Source organism: Neomonachus schauinslandi, chromosome 5 (genome assembly GCF_002201575.2).
Source record: "Neomonachus schauinslandi chromosome 5, ASM220157v2, whole genome shotgun sequence".
In the NCBI taxonomy this organism is placed as follows: Eukaryota; Metazoa; Chordata; class Mammalia; order Carnivora; family Phocidae; genus Neomonachus; species Neomonachus schauinslandi.
This window is the reverse complement of record NC_058407.1, coordinates 53,367,988-53,388,529: the sequence shown is the minus strand read 5'-3', so window position 1 is coordinate 53,388,529 and position 20,542 is coordinate 53,367,988. Positions and strand designations below refer to the sequence as shown.

Sequence of the window (20,542 nt, the reverse complement as noted above, 5' to 3'; positions counted from 1 at the left end):
AGATAAGTATATTAAGCACCATTTCAAATTAGTCTTTCGATCTGTTACCCAAACATGCAGTCTCCCATAGTCATTGTGAATTTATAAACGATTTATTTGGAAAAGTAGAAATGTTCACCATGAGTGATGAGCTAAGTAGTCATCTTGTTTGGTAATTTAATATCTAGTTTTGTGTCCTAATTATTTTATTTTATTAACATCCAAATATCATGACTAGACTTAAATTACTAAATAAATGACTTCCTATTATATGGACATCCACTATGTTAGTGATACAGACATGGAACTCACAATATGAAAAAGTAGAAACTAGAGAAGATACTAAGAATATTTCCCAGTGGCCTGATAACTTATATTATTATAAAAATTATAGAACAGTATGGTTTGGTAACTTGATAAGAAAGGTGTTCACAGGACTAAGGTCAGGAGGCTGGTGTGATTAAACAAATATTCTAGAAATTAGTAGGCCAAAATTTTTTCTTACCACACTCACGAAAAAAAAATATGAAATAAATCATATGATATATGAAACAACTTTTTCCCTCAAATACGTTGCCATATGAACTCATTAAAATGTTGATTATTGATCTACTAGGTTATATTAGCTCCCCCAAGTCCTTAAAGTCTGTTATGTCAATATGGTATTTGGGACTTTTCAAAATGATGATTAATGACAGGAGAATAATACTATGAAACAGGTATCATAGTAAGAAAAATTGACTAACTTTGGGTCATGCATTTTCAATAGGGGTGAAAACTGATTCATGAGAAAAAATCTTACTAACTATAAATCATAGCTATAGATACAGCACATAATAAACAGATATACAGTATATCTGTGATATCAAAATCTCAAAAGAGTGGGGGTCAACTAGGAAAAAAAAATCTAAAAAGCTCCTTAGAGGGCAAAAATGAGAAAATGGTTGAGAAACACTCCTCTAAGTAAACAAGGATTAGCAAATTCTAAATTAAATTAATTCAAGATATCTTTGACTTCCTTTGATTATTACTACATGATGAGGGTCAGTCATAGGAATACATTAAATAAATTCCCCCAAATAAGTAAGTTATAGAATGTTTTTTGATAGCTATACAATGTCCAGTGTAGGCCTGAAAATAACTACATATTTTTTAATTAATGAATTATTCACAATCAAAAGAGAATGAATGCTTTATGATTTTCATCTGTTTTAAGCATGCAACTATGCAATAATGATATATAAATTCATTCAGTGACTATTAAACCCACCAATATCAGAAAAACTATATTGTATTTCTTGAAATAGTAAGATTCATTCTCCTCATAGTAGACCTGTTCTGCTTTAGGTTTATTACCAAAAATTTCTTGAATGCATGAGATAGTGAAAGCCCAAGTAAATAATGTATTGAAGTCATACTAAAAATAATGATTATCAATTTTTAACTTTAAATATTCAGAATTTCTCTAATTCTATACTTCCAAATACATCCTAAATTGAAAGCAAAACCCAATACCTTAAAATAATAAGAGAAAATATAGCAAAAAAGATTTCTTAAATGTAATTTTTAAACTATTTTTTTAAAGTCAACATTATACTTAATGCTGGAACACTAGACCTACCACCACTAAAATAAAAAAAAAAAAAAAACACCAAAGGTATCTGCTATTGCTATTAATTTCTTAAACTCTTTTGCAATTTTGTAAATTTGTAAATTTCTGTTCAATGTTTTAAAATATGAAATCTAAAGAGCATATTTAAAAGAAGAGATCACGTTGTAATTTTAGTTATGTTAGATACTGTTAGGAACAGGCAATGCTGATCTAAGAAATATACTTGGATCTATATTCATAGAGCTTATAGCTAAGTGGAAAAGTAAGCATTAACAAATAATGGTACAAATAATCAATTACAATTAGGATAAGAGATATAAAGTGTGCAAGGTACTATTTGGCCATATGACAGAGAAACTAACCTACAAGAATATGAAAAGCTTTCTGGGGGAGATAATAAACATGAATAATGGCTTACAGTTAGCTAGACAAATAAAGTAATAAAATGCAAAAAGCTCACAGAGGCAAAGGTCACATAAAGGAACCCAGTGCCTTCAAGAAACTGCAAAAGAGAATGTGTCTGGACCATACAAAGAGGGAAGGTACCTAAAGAAGACAAGAGACAAATCACACAGGGCTTTGTCAATCATGTTAGAAATTTTGAACTTTATCTTAAGGGTTCTAAGTAAAGAAGTAAAATTGCCAAATATTTACTTTTAAAAGCTCACTTCCGTAGCTGTGTAGATAACGGATCAGAGTCAGGAAATACTGGATGAGAAGTGAATTGCAGTAGCTCAAAGAAGATAAAGACCATGGAGATGGGGAACATTCAGATTTGAAAGGCAGTTAGGAATTAAAACTAATAGGATTTTACTATTGATTGGATGTGAGTGGAGATGGCAAGAAAGCTGTCAAAGATAATGCCAAAGACTCTGGCCTGAACCACTGTGAAGACAGCAAGAGTAAGCCGTGGAGTGGACAGCATGCTGTTGAGAATGCTTTCTAAACTTTCAGGGTTAAACAGATGTCCTTAGAGGCCAAACAGAAAACCAGAAGGATAACGGTACCCTCCCTTGACTTCACCAGTAGCAGCCTTCAGAAGGTGGGAATGTCGTGTGTATCTAGCAAGGCAGCTTTACCAATACCAAGCCCCCAGTTAGATGCATATATCTGGTGCCTATCACAACAGCTTCCACAAATACTAAGAAACCAAGCAGGAACTAATAGAACTAGCCATAGCTTCAGAATTCTACATTCTGAGAATAGAATTCTAAGAGAATACACATGAGGAGAGAAAATTCAAGACCCACCCCCCCTTTTGGAACAAATAATAGGAATGGATGAGAAAATAGGAAGAAAAAACAAGGCCTGCAGAATGGTATTTTTTAATGAAAGGAAGATATTATAGTTACTCTGAAAGCAATATCATAGCATCATATAAGAATATATGAGACATTTTAAAAAGTTTATAAAACTCCTGCTTTGTACTCCCATATAATTCAAGAAAAATGCACTTGATCAAAGCAAGGATGAAAAATGAGCTACAACAACAGAATGTGGAGCAAAAGTGTGGAATTGGAAAAGAGATATGTGGAAGTAAAACAAAGCCTAACAAGAAAAAGTAGAAGAAAACAGAAAAGAAAATATAAAACATGATTAGTGTTCTGATTTAAATGTTGGTTGAAAAACGCATTTAAGTAGGAGGCAACAGCAACAAAATTTTAGAATTAACTTACTGGCCTCAAAAAAAGAGAATCTCTAGGCTGGCAGTGCAGAATTATCAGAAAATGGGGGACTGGAAGCAGCAGATAGGCCTGGAAAGGGTATGGGATTGAGGGCAATAATTAGGAGCATTGGTGAAAGCTGTCTGAGAAGCAATTAAATCTTCGGTTATTCTCCATCATTCTTTGTCACCAGGCAGCTGTCCACCTGCCAACCTGGTTTATTATTTGAGGAGAGACACAGAGGTAATCTCAGGACTGGGGAACACAAGAGAGAGTAGAGGTTGTAGGCACCATACTGAATGAACTATAGAATTGAAGTGAGACATAATTCCTCACCCCACCTGCTTTTGTCTTTCAACTCTCTGACATTCCCAGCCAAGAGATTAAAGGATTCTTCTCTAAGAAATCTGGCCAGTCCAGGGGTGCCTGGATGGCTCAGATGTTTAAGCGTCTGCCTTCGGCTTAGGTCATGGTCCCGGGGTCCTGGGATGGAGCCCCGCATCTGGCTCCCTGCTCAGCCGGGAGTCTGCTTCTCCCTCTCCCTCTCCCCCTGCTTGTGTTCCCTCTCTCGCTGTGTCTCTCTCTGTGTCAAATAAATAAATAAAATCTTTAAAAAGAAAAGAAATCTGGCCAGTCCAAATAAGAAAACTCAAACGTACTGACATCATTGGTCCTCCAATAAAAGTTCTGACACATCATCTTAAATTGAATCTCAAACTCTACAAGCTCCAGTGACATGCTCAGAACTTCCAGAGGAGACAGTTTGCTATCAGCTATCTGAGAAAAGCTTATAGCATGGAAGACAGAAACTAAAAGAACAAGGAGGGAAAAAATATTAGAAGCAAGACCATGCAAGAAAAAATACTTATAAATGGGGTGCAGGAGCACATTCAGTATACAAAATGGAGAGCACAGAGAAATCAAAAGGATAAAAGAAGATATAAAATTTTACACAGGTTTAGACAATAAACGTAAAGATATCCACACATACACACCCCAAAAAACCATAAAGCAGAAAGACAGAAAATCTAAGACTATAAGAAGACAAGTCGAGGCCAAACAAGCAAACAATAGGGGATCCAGAAACAGAGGAGGGAAAAAACAAAACAGAACAAAAAGACAAAAGTATTATTAAATACAGAGTAAAAGTAAGGTTTTTTTTGAAAACTGAAATCTAAGCTTGAAAAGACTCACTCCATAATTAAAAGAAATCAAACCTAGATATATATTGGCAATACACTTTTTTTAATTTAAGGTAAAGGAAACTCTCTTGGAAGTATCCAGATACTCTACCCCCCAACCAAAAAAGAAAGCAACATTACCTACAGTTAGTAAAAGAAGCCTGGATTAAAACAGACTGGGACTCTGAGCTGTGCTCATACACAATACATGCTAATCCAGTGACTAGGCAAAATATAAACCACTGGTAACATAACACCAAACATTAGCTCCTTATAAAGTGCTTTCATAAAGCCATAAATAAAAACAGGGTCATCTAATAAAAACAATAGACAAAACACATGCAAAGATAATAAAAATACTAATGGTCAATAAATCAATGATGATGTGTATCATTTTAGTAATTAAAAATTGCAAATTAAAACAGGATGAAGTTGACAAAGATCAAATAGAATAGTAAATCTCAGTGTTGACAAGAATGTATAAATTCCGTGCTGATGGGAATGTAAATTGGGATGTTTGCAACATGAAAATATATATCAAAATGCATACATTTAACATATATAAATATTAATAAATGAACATCCTGTGAGTATATTAGATTGTTTTTGTCAGTGCTTCTTTTATATTTTCCAAATATTCTAAAATGAACACAAATTATTTTTATAGTTAAAAATATCACTGTCAAAACACAGTAATATTTTAATATTTAAGCCGTTTGCCCTAGTAATTCTATCACTAAAAATCTAGCCTAATTGAACAGATATGGGGAAAAACAATTGCACATACAAATGTTTATTGCAGGATTATTCTTACCAGAGAAAAATAAACAGCTCAAATACCCAGTACTATAGTATGGTTAAATATTTTCACAGGAAACATGAAGATATGCTGGCAATATAAAAAGAAAGGAGAAAAACCTATGGATATAATATATTCTTGATATTATTATATGAATAATATAATAAGTAATTAGTGATTTATGTATAGGATTACAGGTGTTTTAAAGTTTCTTTATATTTTTATACATTTTCTAAATTTTCTCCAACAACAGTGTAGGAATGCTTTGTGTTCTGAGAAATACAAACATTATTTTAAAACATTAAATTTGAAATTCAGTGTATATACTGAAGATACACAATGAACATGATCAAGCTGTAAGAGTTATGTAAGGTTTCAAACAGATCAAAAGAAAGAAACATCGAATTGGCAAAGGAATTGATGAATAATTCAAATAATAGAAAATGAAGAGTTCAAAAATTTATTCATTCATTAGTACTCAAAAATATTAATTAAAACTTGAATAAAAGACTATGTCAGGAACTTTTGATTTAACAAAGATTTTTTAAAATTAGTAGCCAATATTTTCAGACTGGTGAGATGCAAAGTTTTATATACCTTTGTGAGGGAATAAAGAGTAATTTGACAATCTAAATATTCCTATATAAATAATATAAATTCCTGTATAAATATTCCTGTGGTAGATATTTGTCATTTTCTTCAACTTTTTTTTTTAAGATTTTATTTATTTATTTGACAGAGAGAGAGAGAGCAGGAACATAAGCAGGGGGAGTGGGAGAGGGAGAAACAGGCTTCCTGCCGAGCAGGGAGCCTGATGTGGGGCTCGATCCCAGGACCCTGGGATTATGACCTGAGCCAAAGGCAGACGCTTAATGACTGAGCCACCCAGGCGCCCCTCTTCAACATTTTTTTTAAAGATTTTATTTATTTACTTGAGAGAGAGCATGAGCAGGGGAAGGGGCAGAGGTAGAGGGAGGGAGAAGGAGGCTCCCTGCTGAGCAGGGAGCCCCATGCAGGGCTCCATCCCAGGATCCTGGGATCATGACTTGAGCTGAAGGCAGGTGCTTAAGCAACTGATCCACCCAGGTACCCCTTCTCCAACAGTTTTCTGTTTTCATTCCTCTCTGTACTCAAGGGGGCTAGCAGCTTAGCTACTAGATTTCTCAGATTGCCTTGTGGCTTAGATTTTGCCCATCAAGGTATGACAACCATAAGAGGTGTGCTTCCATCTCCCTCAAAAGAACACATCGCAAAGAACATAGTTGACCTGTGACCTCCATCTGCCCCACCTGTAGATCCATTATAGGCCCCAACCAAGGCCACACATTCCCTGAGCCGCTACCAGTCAATGACTGAGCATGACAGGAATACTACAGCCCATTATGGGACAAAGGGTAATCTTTGCTCAAGGATTCCAAATTGGCTTGGATAAGACGTTTTCAAAACTGGGCTCAAGTTTTGAGGCTCTTCCTACTCAACCTTCCTTCCTTCCTTCTCTTCTTTCACAGGGATCAGACCTTCCTCATGGTCTGAAGGCTCACCCCCATCTACTCCTGCTCCTGCCCCCTTTGTACTTCAAAAATGTTTCCTCCAGTAAATTTCTTACATACTGAATTCCATCTTGGAGCCTGTTTCTAGGAGGAAGGCTCTCATAAGAAAGGGAGACTGACAACAAAACAAACAGGCAACCCATGGAATGGGAGAAGATATTTGCAAATAACACTACAGACAAAGGGCTGATATCCAAGATCTATAAAGAATTTCTCAAACCCAACACCCAAAAACCAAATAATCAAGTCAAAAAATGTGCAGAAGACATGAACAGACACTTCTCCAAAGAAGACATACAAATGGCTAATAGACACATGAAAAAATGTTCAACATCATTAGCCATCAGGGAAATTCAAATCAAAACCACATTAAGATACCACCTTACACCAGTTAGAATGGCAAAAATTGACAAGGCAAGAAACAACAAATGTTGGAGAGGTTGTGGAGAAAGGGAAACCTTCTTACACTGTTGGTGGGAATACAAGTTGGTACAGCGACTTTGGAAAACAGTGTAGAGGTTCCTCAAAAAGTTAAAAATAGAGCTACCCACCCTATGACCCAGCAATTGCACTACTGGGTATTTATCCCAAAGATACAGATGTAGTGAAAAGAAGGGGCACGTATGCCCCAATGTTCATGGCAGCAATGTCTACAATAGCCAAACTGTGGAAGGAGCTGAGATGCCCTTCAACAGATGAATGGATAAAGAAGATGTGGTCCATATATACAATGGAATATTACTCAGCCATCAGAAAGGACGAATACCCAACTTTTGCATCCACGTGATGGAATTGGAGGAGATTATGCTAAGTGAAATAAGTCAAGCAGAGAAAGACAATTATCATATGGTTTCACTCATGTGTGGAACATAAAGAATAACATGGAAGACATTAGTAAAAGGGGGGGAAACGGGAGGGGGGGAATCAGAGGGGGAGACGAACCATGAGAAACTATGGATTCCGGGAAACAAACTAAGGGTTTCAGTGGGGAATGGGGATGGGTTAGCCTGGTGATGGGTCTTTAAGGAGGGCACGTATTGCAATGAGCACTGGGTGTTATATGCAAACAATGAATCATGGAACACTACACCAAAAACTAATGAAGTACTGTATGGTGACTAACATAACATAATTTAAAAAAAGGAGGGGGGAGACTGAAGGGAGTAAGAGTCATCTATTATCTTTTCCTGCTTCTGGTTTCAGAAGTACTAAGGGAGGATAATGTAAATGTCTGGGGGGGGGTTCACAGCATTAGCAGAGTCTAGTAGCATTGGCAGCATTCAGCCTCCCAGGCCCTGCAATATCATGAGGGAACTGGAACAGGCTTCCTGCTCAGTGGCAATGGAAGTGATTCCTATAGCAGCAGCAGTGCTTCAGCGACCTCAACAGCAAATCCATCCAGGAGCTCTGGGTAATTCTGCTTCTTTATGCCCCTCCACCTCTAGGGGGAGGAATGGCTTTCTGCGGTTACCACTGTCTGAGTAATACTATCATCATTCCTTGTTTCTTTCTCCTCCCCTTTCAACACTTTTGTAACCAATTCCCTATTTTAAACCACCTTAGTATGATTTCCTCATTCCTGAGTAAATGTGGAATGATACAAATCTGTTTCATTCTTTTTGACTCCAGAAATTCTCATTAGTGTTAACTCTATAAAGAAATTAATATGAACAAAATTTATTAATAAACCCAATGAACAATTATTAAATATTAAATGTAAATAGTTATTGCACAAAAATTTTATGTTAGTACTAACAAAAAAGTCCCAAAGAAATCTGACACTAGGGCGTCTGGGTGGCTCAGTTGGTTAAGCGACTGCCTTCGGCTCAGGTCATGATCCTGGAGTCCCGGGATCGAGTCCTGCATCGGGCTCCCTGCTCAGCAGGGGGTCTGCTTCTCCCTCTGCCCTCTTCCCTCTTGTGCTCTCTGTCTCTCATTCTCTCTCTCTCAAATAAATAAATAAAATCTTTAAAAAAAAAAAAGGAAATCTGACACTAGAGGTAAGTAATTTACCAAAGTAATTTAGAGTACATTATTATGTTTTCTTATGCCCCAATTAAGATATGTGCTTCTTAATAGTTTTTAGATATATAAGTAAATACACATCATTTACTGTTAACTATACAAAGTGGGAAAAAAAGTTAAATATGTGGTTATCATATGACTCATAAATCTCCAATCTTAGAAATATATCCTAGGGAAATTTTGTACTTGTAAACCAAAATACATGTACAATAATGTCCACAGCAGCATTGTCAAAAACAACCAACAACTTGAAAGACCCATATGTCTGTCAACAGCAAAAGAAATAAACACATCACAATATTTTCATAGAGTGGGGTCCTATGTCACAGCATAGATGAATCTCAAGAGAAAATCTTCAGGGTAAGCAGAAAATCACACTAGGATTCCATTTTTACAAAATTAAAAACGAAATAAAATTATATTCTATTGTTTAGGGGTAGAAAGCCAGGAAAAGAGTACAGTATGTCTGTGGGAGGAGGGGTTGTAATCAGGGTGAGGCATGAGGGATGGTGAGGGGCTGACATTCTATTTCTTGTCCTGGTTGGTAGTTGCCCAGTTGTTTGCTTTATAATTATTCTTTCATGGGTACATATATGTTTTATGCACTATTCTGCAAGCATGAGATATCTTAAAATAAAAGAGAAAAAAAATATCAGGATATAAAAGGGTAAACTCCAGGAAAACAATACCCCTACCTGCATGGTTTAAAACAGAATCACCAGCTCATTCTCTCATACACCTAAGTCCACGTCAATAAATGTGTTTACATAATACGTAAATGAATGAACATCAAGCTCTCAGACATTTTAATATGTTCATAAAGTAAATCAGAAAAAATACATGCAAATGCCATCTAGTAATTACTATGTGGAAAAATTATGGGTGTCCCTATTTGTCTTCTTGGTACTTCTCTTTGTTATGAAAATTTCTCAAATAAACATTTCTCTGAAAACTAAATAATTAAATGTGTTAAAAGTCCAGAATAAGGTCAGCTTATGTTCTGGCCATTTTTCTTTCTCTAGAAACATTAATCCAGTTCTTTTCACAAACAAGATCCTTACAACACCATGAATTTTATCATTGTTTTATAGTTTTCAGAGTACAGGTCTTTCATCTCCTTTGTTAAGCTTATTCCTAGGTGTTTTATTCTTTTTGGTGCAGTTGTAGATGGAAATGTTTTCTTTATTTCTCTTCCTGCTACTTCATTATTAGTGTGTAGAAACTCTACCAATTCCTGGGTATTGATTTTGTATCCTGCAACTTTATTGAATTTATTTATTACTTCTCATAGTTTTTTGGTGGCGTCTTTAGGGCTTTCTGTGTGTAATATTATGTCATCTGCAAACAGTGACAGCTTAACTGCTTTCTTACCAATAGGAATATCTATTTCTTTTTCTTATCTGATTGCTGTGACTAGGACTTCTAATACTGTGTCGAATAAAAGTGGTGAGAGTGGACATCCTTGTCTTGTTCTTAGGAAAAAAGCTCTCAGTTTTTTCACCATTGAGTACGATGTTAGCTGAGGGTTTTTCATGTGGCCTTTATAATGGTTGAAGTATGTTCCCTCTAAGCCCACTTTGTTGAGAGTTTTTATCATGAATGGATGTTGAATTATAAATTAGGGTTCTTAAACTTTGGTGTACATCATAATCAGGTGCAAACCAGCCCAAGAGAATCTAGTAATATCATAACTAAATTGGATCAATTTTAACTGTAAGTAAACTAGCATTCTGAATATAGCCCCAGTGAGCTACCCCAGCCACCTCTCCAAGCTGAATGAGCACCACCCACTTCCCCTTTTTTTCCCTACAGACACAGCAATCTTCAAGATCCAGAGCATTCTGTTCCTTCATGTCTCAGCACCTTGCACATGCAGCTCCTCCTGCCTGGATGCCCCATCCTCTGCCTACTTAACTCCCACTCCCCATTCAAAACTCAGTTCAAGTATCTATTCTCTAGAAAAGACTTTCCTGACCACCCACCAGCCATTTTACAGTTTAGATACTCTTATCCTGAAATTTTTTTACAATACTTTAATACAATTTTAATTAAATATTTGATTATCAGATTAATTTTTTCCTTGACTATACTGTAAGATTCATAGCACATGGGGCCATGCTTGTTTTGTTCACTTTGATTTTTACTGAAGTATAGTCAAAACACAATGTTACATTAGTTTCAGGTGTACAACACAGTGATTTGATAAGTTTATACCTTTTGCTGTGCTCACCGCAAGTGTAGCTTCCATCTGTCATTATATAATGCTATTACAATACCATGGGCTATATCCCCTATGCTGTACCATATCTCCAGAACTTGATCTAAAACTCAACCCTCAAAATAGATTAGCAATCTCAATATAGATTGACAGACCCTCAAAATAGATTTTGTTTATTGGGTAGTTTGGTTGGATAATCGAATAAACTATCAAACCAACAGACAAAAAAAAAACATTTTTTTTTTTTGGTTAAAAAAATTAAATGACTGCTCTATCATCCAGGCTTTGAACTAAAAATCATCTGAATTGTTTTTTTCCTTTGAAAAAATTCCATGTAATCAAAAGTCCCAAATCAGATGAGTAATTACTTCATATGACAATGAGGATAAGATGTACTCAATCTTAGCTAATGAATTTTGATTTTCTTTTTTATATATAACTCACCCGTGTGTATTTCGTTTACACTAAATACAGATCCTTTACCAACCCAAATATCCAATGATGACTCATTTTCTTTAAATTTAGCTTGGACGTGATGGGTAGAGGAAGAAAAGGCAAGAAAACATATTAGCCTTCTAAGATTAATGACTATATTTTTCTTTTAGGAACTTGGAGTCCTCAACTGAAATGTTTCCTCTCTGATCCCTAATATCTGAAGCTGGACCTAATGTAATTGTTTCCAAGGGGGATATACAGCTTATGCTTTCTGACTGGCTGTCACAATGCTCTGAGTTAATCACCACCCCCTCCCAAAATGCCCAGCTCAGTACAATCATAAGAATTCTGAACTGAACCTCTGTGGCAGTTTGAGCAATAAACTTATTTATCTGTGTGTGAGGGACTTTTAGTTCCCAAAGCTCAGAATATTTTATTAAGCTGGTGACATTTTCTGATTTTTCGATACCTCATTTTTCAAATCCAAATGCTCTGGATTTCTAGTGTTTCTATGTCGTGTTCAGAAAACAGAGTAACACAATTCTCCATTTGGTTGCTCTTGAGAGCACAATGCTATAGCACTGATATTTTCGAGAGTTATTTATTCCATTCTTTTATCTTCTACGTTTACCTGTTCTGTAATGACCTAATCTCCTACCACTCTCTTTCTTAGATAATCTACTCTATGAATATCATCCTTCTTGCTATAACTCACTGTCTCCAAGCATGCTCCTACTTGAAAGCATTCATACTTATTGCTGCTTTGCCTGGAACATCTTTCCCCTAGATATTTCTGTGGCTGGCTCCATTGGAAACTTTAGGTCTTACCCAAAGGCCTTATTTAAAATTACAATCCCTCTTGAACACTTCTTAGACCTCCTCTTCTATTTTTTTCATAGCATTTATATGATAAAACTATTTTTTCTTTTTATTATCTGTTTTCCTACCTCCAGGACAAAAACTCCATAAAGACAAAGATTTTTGCCTCTTTTATGTGCTGCTATATTCTTGGGCCTTATTGCAGGTACTTGAAAATTACCAAGTAAAACAAATTTTCCATCAGAATTACTAATCTTAATATTCTTATGAAAACTACCAAGAGACTCTAAGAGTCTAGGGGTACTGATTTCCGGGAAGGGGATGCCTTTACCAGGGGAAACAGTAAGAGTCCTGTTAAACATAAAGCTACAGCTGCTTCCTGGTCAACCCCAAAGGCCAACAAGAAAGAAAGGAGTTAATATTGATGTGGTAAATGACACTGATAACCCTGAGGAAGGGAGTGGCTGCTGTGTGTGGGAGGGGGAGTGCAGAGAAGAGTATGTTAGGCTCTCAGATGATTCACTGGGCCATTTTTGGGCATCCCCATACCCAGTTATGACTATAAATTTTTTAAAAAATTTTTATTAACATATAATGTATTATTTGTTTCAGGGGTACAGGTCTGTGATTCATCAGTCTTACACAATTCACAGTGCTCATAACACATACCCTCCCCAGTGTCCATCACCCAGCCACCCCATCCCTCCCACCCCCTGCCACTCCAGCAATCCTCAGTTTGTGGTTTGTCTCCCTCTCTGGTTTCATCTTGTTTCATTTTTCCCTCTCTTCCCATATGATCCTCTGTCTTGTTTCTCAAATTCCTCATATCAGTGGGATCATATGATACCTATCTTTCTCTGATTGACTTATTTCGCTTAGCATAATACCCTCTAGTTCCATCCACATCATTGCAAATGGCAAGATTTCATTTTTTTTGATGGCTGCATAATATTCCATTGTGTGTGTGTGTGTGTGTGTGTGTGTGTGTGTGTGTGTATACACACCACATCTTCTTTATTCATATATATATACCACATCTTTATTCATTCATCTATTGATGGACATCTAGGCTCTTTCCATAGTTTGGCTATTGTGGACATTGCTGCTACAAACATTGGGGTGCATGTGCCCCTTTGGATCACTACATTTGTATCTTTGGGGTAAATACCCAGTATAACTATAAATTTTTAAGTACAACCATAGCATTAAGAACATCCATGGCTCAGAACTCTCAGGTATGAGGTCTGGGTAAAACATCAAGCAAGCCTCCCAGATGAGGAGAAGTGCTGGCTGAAGGAAAGGGAAATCTAAAATGGCTATGGGAGTGGGCAGATATGAGTATCATTAATGGCCTTGGTACCAACTACATTATTAAGTCGGGGCCGGGGGGGAACCATCCCTCCTCAAGTACATTTTCTTGGAAATTGCAACCAATTGTGACCAATTTGATAAGCTTTGCCTGGATGAAGTGAACTTATCTAAGCAGCAAATGGATGTGAGGGCTATGAGAAATGGAGTAGTAGAATATAGATGCTGATACATTACCAAGATTCTTTTTTCATCATCTATGCGCCTTTCCTCCATTTGCTGTGAATGTTAGCAGATCACAGTTCATAGCTCTTTCTTTCCTTAGAAGTTTACCCTCTGCAAAAGAAGAGCCACTTCCCCAGGAAGGCTATTTCCTGCCAGAGGGAATAGATCAATAGCCAATGACTAGTGAACACAAGGGTAGAAGATGCTGTCTATCTAATCTCAAGGAGAGACTAACTCTATGGAGCAATTCATGTTTCAGAGCCCCTCCATAGGATCCGACTAGGCTGTCCTCCAGCTGAGACTCTATTTGTGTTTAGATTTTTTTCCTGCTCTATCTTGCTGCCCTCACTCTTCTCCTGAGAGCACTTTCAATAAATCACATAAACAAGAATTCCTGACTTGGCTCCACTTTTGAAGAACCTTACCTAAGACATATGATAATATGCAAATCATCTGAAAGAATGCATCCTAAACACAGCCTTAAAAATTCTCACATACGACTGGGTGATAGACACTGGGGAGGGTATGTGCTCTGGTAAGCGCTGTGAATTGTGCAAGACTGTTGAATCTCAGATCTGTACCTCTGAAACAAATAATGCAATATATGTTAAGAAAAAAAAAGGAAGAAGAAGAAGGTAGCAGGAGGGGAAGAATGAAGCAGGGGAAATCGGAGGGGTAGACAAACCATGAGAGACGATGGACTCTGAAAAACAAACTGAGGGTTCTAGAGGGGAGGGGGGTGGGAGGATGGGTTAGCCTGGTGGTGGGTATTGAGGAGGGCACATTCTGCATGGAGCACTGGGTGTTATGCACAAACAATGAATCATGGAACACTACATCTAAAACTAATGATGTAATGTATGGGGATTAACATAAGAATAAAAAAAAAATTTTTTTTTAAATTCTCACATACATGATTCCAATGAACATTATTAGCTCACAATTTTTTTTAAATCACAAAACTTTAAAATAAATATCATGAGTGAGACTCACCAGGAAGAGAACAGAAAAATTTCATAAAATAGAATCAACTCAAATATAAAATGTATATATAATATATATGAAACATGTATACAAAATGTACATACAATATGTAATATAATTTTAATATAGTATATATCATAATTATATATGCTTTTAAATGTTTGTATAAATATATATGACATATATATTATATATGTTTTGTATATATTATATATTATATATTGCATATGTAATATATACAAAATATACATAATTTTAATATACATTATATAGTAATTATATATAATATTTAAAGACCTATATAACATATACAAAACATATATATCATATATCAAGTGTAAAAAGAGGAAATACAAACATAAAAAAAAAAATATCGGTATCAAAAGCCAATTCACCAAAAAAAAATTGTGAATAGCATATAATAGATGAAATTAAAACTTAATATATGGATGAAAGGGCAGATTAGACTGAAGAGAACACAGAACGAGTGTGGTAGGAAGATGTGAATAAATATCCCAGAATTCACTGAGAGACTTGAAGGTAGAAAATACAATGGTTGAAACACACAGAGGACACTGTGAGAAAGCTGACATCCACATAACCAGAGTTCTAGATAGTAGAGATAAAGGTGTAGAAGAAATATTTGATGAGATAATACCTGAAATTTTTTCAAAGTTCATGAAAGACACCAACCCATAGATTTAGGAAGTCAACTAAACCACAAAGTGTATAAAGAGAAATTCTGGGGCGCCTGGGTGGCTCAGTCGTTAAGCGTCTGCCTTCGGCTCAGGTCATGATCCCAGCGTCCTGGGATCGAGCCCCGCATGGGGCTCCCTCCTTGGTGGGAAGCCTGCTTCTCCCTCTCCCACGCCCCCTGCTTATGTTCCCTCTCTCACTGTCTTTCTCTGTCAAATGAATGAATGAATGAATGAATGAATGAATGAATGAATGAATGAATAAATAAATAAATAAATAAATAAAAAGAGAAATTCACTACTAGCTATATATCACGGTTGTATGAAGCAAGACTGCCTAAATTTGAATCCTGCCTCCTCGTTACTAACTAGCCAATCAAGGACAAATTATTTAACCTTTCCTTGCTGTAGTTTCTGATCTGCAAAGTGGGTTTAATGATAGTACATACTTTAGAGACTGTTATGAAGATTAAATGAGCTGAAATCTGTAAAGCTCTTAGAATAGTGCTGTTGAGTTTTTAATATTCATCTTTATTACTTTTATTTTGAATGCTTATACAAGGTGCTCTGAATCAGAGATTTTTTGTGATTATCTCGTAAGAAATAAGTAAATCGGCCTGCTTTGCCCTATGCCTTACTCATGATGAAGGCCAGGTCATATGTCCTACATAAGTAGCTGAAAACTCTACAGGTGAGTAACAGAGTAGAATGGGTTTTTTTCCACTTACGTATAGGAGAGACAGTCATCTCCTCCCATCCTGAAAGGAAAAAAAATCTTTTGCTGCTTTGAGATAGGTTAGAAAGGATCCTAGGTTCTCACTCGAATCTTTCAGAATGTAAATACATCTTTCTAAGGGCCAAGTAAACCCCAGGTGTCTCCAAGATCAGGAGTTTCACACCCAGAGAGGTGGTGCCCCAATCTTTCTGGCACTTGAGAACTTAATCTAGGGACCTAATCCAAGCTATAACATTAAGCTCACTTGAGGAGATAAGAGGAGTTTTATCATCCTTTCAATCAAAGCAATTAACTACACAAATAACTATAGGTGTGAAAAGACTCAGGAGGCTAGGGCTTTTTGGAGCACTGAGAAATCCAAGAAGTTTCACTTCCCCACAATTACCTGGCATACCCTGAGTTTAAGTGCTTGTTATATAAACAAAAATAAACACAACTGATGAAATCATAAAGATAAGAGCAAAAGTAATGACATACAAGAGACACAAGGGAGAGGATCAACAAAGGCAAAAGCTGATTCTTAGAAAACTAATAAAATTGACCAATTCTGGTGAGACTAATCAAGAAAAGAGATAAGACATGCTGAGCACTAATCACCCAGAAAGGAGAGAGATCTACACATACAGCAAGATTACAAATACAGTAAGAAAATACCTTGAACTACTTTATTAGTACTACCACTTTGGAAAACCATTTGGCATTATCTGGTAAGACTGAAGATATGCATGCCCCGAGACCCAGCAATTTTGCTCCTTGGACTGTGTTCTCAAGAAACTCTTGCACATGTGCACTGGGGGGAAGTGCAAGAATATTTATGGAAGCACCATTCATAATGGCAGGAATATAAAATACTAAGTGTTCATGTACAAGAATATAAATATATTAATTGTGGTGACTTCATACAATAAAATGTGGAGTAACAGTAAAAAAGAATAAACTCTAGCTATATGCCATCAACCCCAATGAACACCCCAAGTACCTGTTGGGCACAGTAGCAAATTACAGAAAAATACAGTATAATACTATTATGAAAATTCAGTAACAGGCATAATTAAGGAATATGCCTTATATATATAAAATATATACATATTTATATATAAATATATACATAAATATGTGTATTTACATATATATAAATACACGGTGAAATTAGAAATAAATGCCAAAGAATTATAATCACAAAATTTAAAAGTAGTGATTGTCTGGGGAAAGAGGCAAAGGAATGAAATCAGAGTGTCAGACATGGCCAGTTTCCAGAGTATTAGAAATGTTACATTTCTAAATTGGGTGGTGAGAGTATGAACCACATATTCATTTTATGGACATAACTTACATATACATTATACTTATTATTTTAAAGGTAAAATAGTTTAAAACAAAAGGGGCATTTTGCATGGATCATATCACTTGGCTTTGGAGCTGAGAAAGCATCTTTACCATGAACCCTTGCTTCACCAGAGTGACACCCACCATTCCTATAAAACTCCCCATTTCTCTCAATTCTTTTATAGGCTGGGAAAAGGCATGGGGGTGGCCACCCATCACAGAAGGGATGGTGTGTCTTCTCTTGTTAAGCCCAAGTAGTTTGCAAGTCTTACTAAAAGGTGAGTATTTAACACTACTTTGTCCTTAGATTTGGTCCATTGTTGCCAATTTGGAGGCATGGGGAATAATGTCCTCCTCGACATCTTTTTATTTTTGAACAAATAACAATTATCAAAGAGGATTTGTGGATCAGTATGCTGTATTAAAGAAAAGAAGAACATTCTAAAATAGACCTATGATATAATTAATATTATATGTATACACAGGCACACACACACACTGTGGGGTGAAAATAGGATCATGAAATACGAAGGGCCTCTTCATAAAATTCTCTTATTTTGAAAAATGTCTCTTTTTGGTTTTAAACACAGGGGAAAAGATTTTGCCTCAGAGGTATCACTCCCTCACACCATGTCTTCCCTCTCCCTGGTGTTAATGTTCTATGTAATGCTAATTAAATGCACATGTGTAACTAATTTAAGTGTTACAAAATTCAAGGCGCTCTTAACTCCCTCTTCCCCCAAAAATAAAATTTAAAAGTTGCTCATCTCTAGACTTTACAGAGGACTGAAAATTGAATTGTAAAATCATATTTCACAGAAAAATCTAAATTGACTATTCAGGTTATGAATACTTGATTATGGTAAGAACAGTTCAGAAATAGCCCCATTTTAATTCATTTGGAAAAGGTAGTTATTCATCATACTGAGTCTTCGGCTCAGGAAAGAGAACAGAAAGGGCTGAACTGTCAGGCTTAACACATATGTATAAAACAAATATTCTCACTCTGTTCTGAACTGAGCCTGCTGAATATCACATTAGGGATAGAGTCCAAAAGGTGGTCAACGAGGTACTCTGGCATGAAGAAATCCAATCCACAAAAAGCACAGAGGAGAAATTTATATAGATACATATTATTAAGACACAGATCATTAAAGACGCTTTCATTCCCAGGATGACTGCAATTTGAAACTCATGTTTATTACATGGCAACCAAACATTTTAGCATCAATAGCTTAAAAATGGAAGTGACGGGGAAAGGCAGAGTCACGATTCTATACTCTTTGAACACTATTTGCAGAAATGGCAGTAATCCTGGAAACAATCATGCTTCTCCCATCAAAGCCATATTAAGGATAACTCTCTGCATTTTTACCTAAAGAGAATTACCAGGGGGGAACCCATACCTAGTAAAACTAACGGACCAGTGAAGATAGAACATGATAGTCTGTGTTAAAGGAAGTCACTTTCCACAGAGAGCTGAGGGAAAAAAAAAACAAAACAAAACAAAAGAGCTTACCTTTATGATGGTTTGCACTGGATACAACTTTCCCCCACAAGGTTACAATAAATATTATTATTAGCAGCTTTCCTTTTGTTGCTTTCTGTAAGTATCTCTTACTCATCCTGCAAATAAAATAAAAATAGTAAAAATCCTAAGTATATGAAATCACTGCTTTTCCATTATAATTGTGCTACATTTAGAGCTTTCATGACACCTGAACACCTGAAAATGGAATTTATTGTATTTGAAATGCTGTTTACTGTATAAATTCCGAAGAGAAAAAATAAAAGTATTCCAAACAAAGTGCCTTGATATGATGCAAGAGATAAGAGAGGCCCTACCTCAGTCAGTCTTCATTCACTCAACAATAGCCTGAATCAACTGGGAAACATTACCATTTTTCTCCATATAAATACAGATTTAACTTATTCACAAAATTCAAGGCATAGTTGTTTGAATAATCTTTAAATAAGTGACTTATCTTACTCTTTTTTTTCTAAAAGATTTCTTCTTCAATGCCAAGTCAAATGGTCAGAGTAAACAGTTTAGATAAAATGTGTTAAATGAATTCCTGTCCAGAATAAACTCATTTCAAATCTATTATTCCTAATGTGCTTTAAAAAAAAAAAAAAAGTCACCTGGTACAACTGCTTCTTACAATTCCACTACTGGAGACACACAGGTATTTTAATATTATTGGAATCCACTGCTCTGTACTTTATCAGAAGTGGGAGAAAAATGGAAAAACAGAATGAAAAATACCAAGTGAACATTTTCAAGTTGAACTCACAAAACTCAAGAAAGGAATGTTCTAATATAATAATAGCTACCTATAATAAAAGCTCAGCATCTACTTTCTCTAGCACTTTACGTGACAATGTTTATATTGTTCTTCACAACAAATGTAGGGTATGTCCATCCCCATTTCAAAGATGAAATTTGGAAATTTGCCTAAGGTCATCTTTAATGATAGGCAATTCTGGGTTTGAATTTTTACTCTAATTCTAAATTCCTTATATTAACTACTACTTTGTTAAGGGGTAAGTGAAACTAATATAAAATATAATTCATCTGTATTTATTTCTGAGGTATATAAAATATATGTCCATCACTTAGTGCCTTCTCAGATTCCAATCCTATACTGAACTCTATTCTTGTTTCACCTGGAGACTCTTGCCTTAGCTCTAGGGCAGGTTTACGAGGTCGCTTTCTGACCTAGTCTGATTCCTCTTCCTCTTGAATTCTCTAAATTACCTTTCTCCTCACACCGTTACTTCCAAAATTCCATCTCTAAAAATATGATTCAGTGGTAACAATGATGGCTATAATTTGTACAGTTCTGAAGAGGAGGCTTTCATATGAATAAATGTATTAAAAATGAATTATATATTTTAATACAGATATATGCAAACATTTCTTGGCCTGGAGAAACTGTGTGCACCAATTCAGGTGCTGAGGAGACACTGTTGCATGATTAAGAAC

General features: G+C 35.7%; 1 protein-coding gene across 1 annotated transcript in view; it reads right to left on the bottom strand.

Annotated features, from left to right (window-relative positions):
* The window catches only part of TAFA2 (TAFA chemokine like family member 2), a 127,042-nt gene extending 107,861 nt beyond the window's left edge, over positions 1-19,181 (bottom strand). Inside the window, exon 1 of the mRNA XM_021678548.1 lies at positions 19,076-19,181. Coding sequence (XP_021534223.1) covers positions 19,076-19,181 — 106 coding nt within the window. The remainder of the gene's footprint in view (positions 1-19,075) is intronic.
* Positions 19,182-20,542: the final 1,361 nt, after the last annotated feature.